The 7,481-nt window shown below is 39.9% G+C and overlaps 1 protein-coding gene across 1 annotated transcript; it reads left to right on the forward strand.

Annotated features, from left to right (window-relative positions):
- The first annotated feature begins 1,348 nt into the window (after window positions 1–1,348).
- Window positions 1,349–5,033, forward strand: LOC122665659. The gene is made up of 3 exons (XM_043861811.1): window positions 1,349–3,673; window positions 3,890–4,081; window positions 4,437–5,033. Exons 1-3 carry the CDS (start codon window positions 1,437–1,439, stop codon window positions 5,023–5,025), a joined length of 3,018 nt encoding a protein of 1,005 aa, XP_043717746.1. The 5' UTR covers window positions 1,349–1,436; the 3' UTR covers window positions 5,026–5,033.
- The last annotated feature ends 2,448 nt before the right edge of the window (window positions 5,034–7,481 follow it).

The raw sequence follows: 7,481 nt of genomic DNA on the forward strand, positions 1-7,481 counted from the left end.
CTGAATTTTCAAAGTTCTATTGTAGTTTTAGGAGAAAGTTTCTTATGCTGCTAATATACAGAGGAATCAATATGTATACCAATGGGTGTTCTACCATTTGAATACAGATGGCAATTGTTAGATAACAAAGATCCTCTATAGATCTTATTGTATTTCAGTCAACTGACCTGGCTTCCTCCCCCCACTAATTCAAGAAGAATCCAGATCCTATCCAATGACATTTAACCACCAGAGGCCATCTCCCGCCATCCATAGGGTGTGGTCCCCATACCTCAGAGGTGGTCTCCACACCCCATGGATGGTATGAGATCGACTGTAGTAGTTAAATGTCACTGGAAAGGATCTGGGTTCACTCGAGAATTGATCTACATGTGAGAGGTTACCACTTGTCTTTTTATTTCCATTAATACCCCTCCTGCCCTTATAAATGGCAAAAATGGGACAAGATGTTACCTCTCACACGTATGTGCATGTGCATGTACTTGCAGAGGAATTAGACTCCACCAACTCTTCCACTATTTGTATTCCCTTTCAACTCTATGCTATGCTCCTTTGATGCAAGCCTACCATGCTTCCCACCGAGAATGGATCATCAGCATGTACCAACAGGTTAATGTACACTTCAGAGCCAATCACATTTTAATTTTGTTTCCATAATAACCCCTCCTTCCCCTTGCAAATGACAAAAATAGGACAGGTGGTTGGTTCTCACATGTACATTCACCTGTTGATACGTGTAGAGGAACCGAACTCCTTCCCATCTGTGGTGTTTCTGCCACATCTTGTGTGTCTGTATGTGTTGTTTTTATTATTTTTAAGTGAATAGAACCATGGTTTGAATAACCGGGAATCAAATTGGTGATTTGCCCGATTCAGATCAAAATCGGTAGACATCGATCATGATTTTTGTCGATCTTAACGCCTACCCCTAAACTGGAAATCTGGAATTGGATCAGCTGATCCCTGGTCATTTTTTTATAACCTTCTCAACTGGATCGGACCAATTCCAAGACTGATTCTGATTCTACAGCATAATGGCTTAAAATCAAACCGATTTAGGCCGATTTCAATAAGCTGATTCTGATCGGATTGGAATCGAGTAGCGACGGACCTCTTCGATCCCAATCCCCAATCCCCGATCCCCGATCCCCGATCCCGCTTCTACATTGTGCTTTGTAGAATTGCAGTCAAAGCATGCTTTATAAAAAAACGTAAAGGGGTAATTTTGTAATTATGCTTTAGAATTTAGGATAAATTCGACCTATAATCATTTGATATGCAATGTACCTTTACATTTTATTTAAAAAAAAAAAACAAAAAGTCCCGCCATTTGCTCATCCGATTCCCGCTGTTTTTCACAAACTAGATCAAAGCACGAAGCTTCCAACTCTGCCTCTCTTGCTCTTATCTCCTGCTCAGATTGTCGTTGTTGAGTCATGGAGGAGATTTTAGATTTCTCCCAAACTCAACGCATCGTCTTCCTCATAGATCTCCATCCCCTTCTCTATCTGGAAAATTCTACTCCTTACATCACTTCTATACTCAGATCGGTTCGAGCTCTCCTCACGTTTCCCTCTCTATCATCCTCCCTCTTCGCATTCAAGCTCTTCTTCTCCTCTCTCTCCCCACTCCTCTCATCCTCCAAACTCCACCATCTTCTCGGAAAGTCTACCTCTTCTTTCTCCTTCGACCGTCCCTCCGACACACTTCTTCATCTCTCTGAAACCCTAAACTCCCTTCCTGCCCTGCTTTCGGAAGCGCTAATTTCACCTCCTCGGGCCTCGTTCACCGCCAGTTCGCTGCATCAGCTCTTTCACGACTATGCCTGGGAGTACCCACTGCAAGATTTGATTGGTAAGGCGAATGGTCTTAATGTTGTTCGGTCGAATATGATTCTTCTCTTCTCACCCATTTCTAGATCTTTAAAATGTTTATCCGATTTCATGAATGTGGGAATTGATGATGAGACTCTAGTGTCTTTCCATACGTTTTCTGATAAGTTTGTTAAAAAATTTGGCACTTTAAGTGAAGGATTTATTGACAGAGACATACACTTCAGTTGGATTGACGTCAACTATGAACAGGACATCCAAGAGCAAAGTGTTGAGAGAGATAACATACCTGCTTTAGGGTTTCTTGAGAGGGGGATTAAGAGCTTGGGTTGGGGCTTTTGTTCAACAGATGCAATTGTATTAGGTTCTGCTCTCATTCCTTTTGGGTTGATTTACCCAAACATCGGGTGCTATTTGAAGGGCTTTAATTACAATAACTGCCGCAACACTGCTCGAGCAGAATTGAGTCTTCAAATATCAGATGTTCGTGGGAGACCCTTAGACTGCAAGTGCTGTGATCTCGAAATGCTTGATCTGAAGCAGCTAGCCAGGCAACGATCTGACGATGTCATGGGGGTTGTAGGGTCCGGAAATTCAGACACTGGGGACTCTGGTCAAGAGGAATCATTGTGGAGAAATCTCGGGGATGGAATTACCAAGATCCAGATCACAGAGGTGAGAAGGAACAATAAAAGCTCAGCTCCCAAGGGCTGCTTTGGCCATTTTGTTCTACTGCGTGCTCTCTCAGGAGAATATGGGAAAGATCAAAAGACAGAGAGTTCAGGTGGGTTTTTTGCAAATAAGATTCTAGAAATGCTAAGCGTTGGAAAAACTGAATTCCTATTGTGCAGGCGAATACCCATTTGGCAACTTCTTCTCACTTTTTTGTATAGGGAAGGCTACTGGGCCGTGGTTTCTGTTTCAAAACGGGATGGAGGTTGTTTTATGGGAATCTTAAAACCATTCACAGTTCATTCTGCTATACTCTCTATAATTGGTAGTGGGCTCTCCCCCCATGATACTGTAAGTGATTCCAGTAGGGCAGATAGTAGAGTACATCAAAATACTGCTGATTTAAATCATTCGAGCAGTTTAACCATTGCCCAGTCTGATGGTTCGTCTTCTGAAATGTCCTTAGTGGTGGATACTAAGGATAAAAGAAAAAGGAAGAAAAAGCACGCAAATCTGCTTCAAGATTTCACATGGTGCTCCTTCTATAAGGCAGTCCTTAACCAATTTGAAATGGACTTGGAAGAGGTGTATTTTGCTAGAAAATGTAACGACTCTAAGAAGCTGAGATTCTTGAAATGCTGGATGAAACACATAAGGAAGTCAAGTAATTATTGCCCAGTTGAACCAAATGAACTTGAATCATATCCTGATATTGAAAAGGACATGGAGAGAAGACTAGTTGGTTCACAGCAAGAAAGTGAACAGCCTGTCTCATCTCCTCTCTCAACTGGAGATGATTCTTCCCTGGTAGCATCTGGAATGAAGGAAGAAGTCGCTTCTGTTTCTTTCTTAGAAACGTCAGAAGCCTTCTTTGGGAGTATTTCTCAGAAGATTCAGAACAGCCTTGAATCTTCCGAAGTGGACTTGGGAGCTTTGGTAGAGCGGCTTGTGGAATCATCCATCCAATGGTTGTGTTGGAAGCATGAATTAGATATCAATGCACCTGAGGTCCATCCACATGGCGCTTGTGATGGATTGGTTGCTGACCTAGTAAAGCTTTTCCTGAAGGAGCCTAAGGATTTAGCAGCAAAGTATAAGGGGGTTGATCAATCATCTCATGCAGTTGGGAAAAGTCCAGCCATGTACAGCTCAGAAGATATAGTTCGAGAGTATCCTTTACCCCCCTGCTTTCCTTATCTTCATTTACTTATACATGTTCCTGTTTATGCTTGTACAGATTTGATTGATGGACACTGAAGGAAAATTTTCTTCCCTCATGTGTGTCTGTGATATAATTTATTTTTTTTTTTGCTTGTGCAAATGGAGAAATTGGAGTTAGCACTAACGAATATAGGTGATATAAAGTCTTCCTTAACAACTACAAGGTATGAGCTACAGATTTTGCTTCGTATGGAAATGCTCCGATCAACGATGAGAGGGTATATTGAAGAGACAATGAAAAAGAAGATGGTGAAGCAGATTTGCTCCCTCCTAGAGATCATTCCGTATCATTTGGCAGGAGGAGTTTTTGGTGATGATAGCCTTGATGCATACGTGGGAAAGATCATAAAAAATAGGTGTGCTTCCTTACTTAATCAAATTTGTAAGCCAATCAGTTATCTCATCCTTTACTGTCGAGATGAAATGCCTTTGCTTTTCTTTGGCTCTGAATTTTGGTACTCTCAATGGTAGCTGTTGACCATTACCTGATTCTTATCTCTCATGCAAAGATATCTCTTTTCAATTCTTTGATCAGCTTAATTAGTCATTGTTTTGGTGAGATAGACCATATGGGTTCCTTAAGAAACATGGTTTAGCTTCTATTGAACTAATCCACAATCGTTTTAATTTTCAAAGGAAGAGTAGGCAGCAGCTTCCTTTAAATTAAGTGATCAGACTAATGCATGTTCAATTGCATTGGACAACATGCAGGTATTCAAATTCTCTAGGCGATGTGGTAAGTAGAATCTACACTCGAATGGATTTATTGTTGTTTGATGAAGGAGAATCCCTTGGGTCCCAACTCAACAGCGAGGAGAGTGACCAACCTTGGAAAGGTATAGCAAACAAAAATGAGGTACATGGAGATTGCAGAGTAGGCAATGGATCCACCTCTGTGGAAGATGAGTCTCTCCAACCATCAGGAAATGATTCCAATTGCATGCGGAGAACTAAGGATGAAGAGCATCTGCGACAATTGATGGAAGCTCAGGAAAGGAGAGAGAGGGCTAGAAGGTTTGCATCTTTCACAAGCTGGGTGCCAGATCTGCAGAGGGTATGGGCCCCAAAGCAACCGAAGACAGTGACAGCAAAGCATGAGTCACTATGGAAGCTTCCAAAGAAGAAGAAACGTCGAGAAGTCAGCTATGATATCGTCTGTGAAACCCCAATGGTGGATAAGCAATGTGGGAGCATTAGGGGTGAAGGGCAACCTAGTCATGGGATTAACTCCTATAGTTCAGTTTCTAAGGTTTTGTTTCAGGATGAAGGTAATGGAACCGGTACCAATTGCTTGATCTAGAGGCCCTGTAGAGCATATATATTTGGATGCTTGGTAGGGCATACAATGGTTCTAATAAATGAAGGAAAATCACTAAAATGGGAACTGGGAAGAGATCGATTCTAACTGTTCTTACCCATGTGTTACTGAGAAATATTTAAATGATCTTAACCATTAGAAATTCTCTTCTCTGTGCTAATTGAGATGCCATCTCTTCTAATTTTGTGGCAGTTCTTTTTTATTATCTAATTGAAATGACCATGCCACTAGCCCCTTTTAAAAAATTGCACCTATTCATTCTCCCATGTGTGGCTTTTATGAGTTCTTTATTTTGGCATCTTTACAGCGATTTGTTATCTGAGTGAATCTCATGGATCTACTCGTTACAATCAGGTCCAATTTTCTCACTAGTTGGCCATGGTTGGCTTGTTACCAGGAATTAGCTTCAGTGACTGGGTAATATGTTTTGTGACTAGCCACATGCACAGGAAGCCTGCGCCTGACTCTGCCTGCCCATTAATTTAGTGAAGTTCTTGATATATGATTCCAGGCCTGGGTCATTTTGAGCTCCAGCATCCTTAAAAGTTATAATAATCCCCGGCAACCTTTTTTTTGCTCAAATTCTTCTGTGAGTTTGGAAGAACTGATGTTAATTTATTTTTGGTCTTCTATTCTTCCATTTGTCTGTTTCACTTGAACTATAATGGCTTATGAAGTCATCACAGGTATCTTGTATCAAAACTACAAAGGGGACCTCACATAATGTATCTTCCTCACCATTCCTCAAGCTTAACCATAATGTTTCCTTGGGGGAAAATTCTAGGAGGTTGTTTCATAAGCCAGAGGGACTGGTAGACAATGAAACAGACAATAGTGTATGAGATATTCACTTCCCTTGTGCATAACTACCGATATACTTTGCCGAGCTAATGGGATCATAATTTCTGCTTGACCTCACTATCACCATCTTTCCTAACACTGGCAAGAGCTTCTTCAAAGAACCTGGGTGCTATCCAACTTCAGTGTAGGAGGTAATGTATGCACTGATGCCACTGGGAACCAGGTTTTGGGTTGATAATAATCATGATGAGTTTGAATGTTTCTCTTTACTCAGTTCCTTCTATTCTTTGACAGCATGGGCATTTGTATTGAACTATCAATTTAGTGCGCCTTCTCCAGTTATGAAAGAAAATAATCAATTATTCACACACCCTTCCGCACTTCCACCTACCCGAGAGAGAGAGAGAGAGATTTGGAACTCGCAGGAAACAATTGTCCATTGGATAATTTGATAAAATGCCTTCAAACTTCGTATCATTTAACATATAACTGATCAAAAATTTCTTATACTTATTAGTCCCTAACCCATTTATCCTTTTTCCCAATATGATTAAAAATTAAAGTTTATAATCTATTTTATAATACATTTTAGTCTTTTTAAATAATGGATTGTTTAACAAAGTTGCACTATTTTTCAATTTACAAATTTCCTTAGCCATTGAAAGTAGTTTTTAATTCATCCCTTCCTTTCCCACCCCCCCCCACCCCAAAAAAAAAAAAAAACTATTCATTTTTTGGGGGATTTTATGGCAATCATCCTTAGATAAGTATCCAATGGTATTTTAAATTAGCTAATGCAATTAGATAAGTATCCCCAATTACTCTATATATCAGTTGACTTGATTGAGTTAACCAGTTCACTCCCAAGGTGATGTAATTTTTTTTTTCTCTCCACACAAAAGGAGGGAGGAGAAGGGCATATGTGCAAGATGAAGGTGTGATTTGATCCCAAAACTTTGCAGCAATAGGCCGAGTTCTTGACCAGCTGAGACAAATGGTAACCTTCACAGTAACCCTATTTGTGGTTTTATTATTGAAAAGGCTAACCTCACAAAATCAGCTGTCTGAAAGAAATAAAAAACAAAAAAAAAACCCCATATTTATAAGATCCTGATGCCAAAATCATATATGCACTGATACTATTGAAAATGGGACTAGAGTGTCTCAAAACCAATGTTTTAAGTATTGGTATCGTATCGTTATTTATCAGTTAGTACGGCAGCCCAATCTGATAGAGCATCAATACAGGTCAGCCAATACATTCCTCGTACCCCTCTAAACTTCTAATAAGTCCACGTACCATTCCTGTCTTACCTCCCTAATGCCAGATAAATCCAAACTGTTAAGTTTAACCATTAAGTGTTAAAAATTTGACCATTTTATCCATTCTTTTATTTTTATAAATTTGAAAAGACCTAATTATCCTTACCTATTTGTTCATAATATGAAAAGACTTTTTTGCCCTAACCTAATTTCAAAAGACCCTTTTGCCCCCGCTATTTGTTCTTAAGAATCTAACCTAATATAATTACCAAAACGCCTTTGCTAGGACAGAATTACCAAAGTGCTCTCATCTTCCATTTCTGAAACTTCTCTCAAAAGGCTCAACAACCCTAATTTTCCGGCAAATCCCTATT

The sequence above is a fragment of the Telopea speciosissima genome, chromosome 1, assembly GCF_018873765.1.
Source record: "Telopea speciosissima isolate NSW1024214 ecotype Mountain lineage chromosome 1, Tspe_v1, whole genome shotgun sequence".
Classification (NCBI taxonomy): domain Eukaryota; kingdom Viridiplantae; phylum Streptophyta; class Magnoliopsida; order Proteales; family Proteaceae; genus Telopea; species Telopea speciosissima.

Coding starts and splice junctions, on each gene's coding strand:
- LOC122665659 (XM_043861811.1), top strand. CDS start 1,437: ATGGAGGAGATTTTAGATTTCTCCCAAACTCAACGCATCGTCTTCCTC. Junction 3,674..3,889: donor TCAGAAGATATAGTTCGAGA/GTATCCTTTACC, acceptor AACAACTACAAG/GTATGAGCTACAGATTTTGC. Junction 4,082..4,436: donor GGAAAGATCATAAAAAATAG/GTGTGCTTCCTT, acceptor GACAACATGCAG/GTATTCAAATTCTCTAGGCG.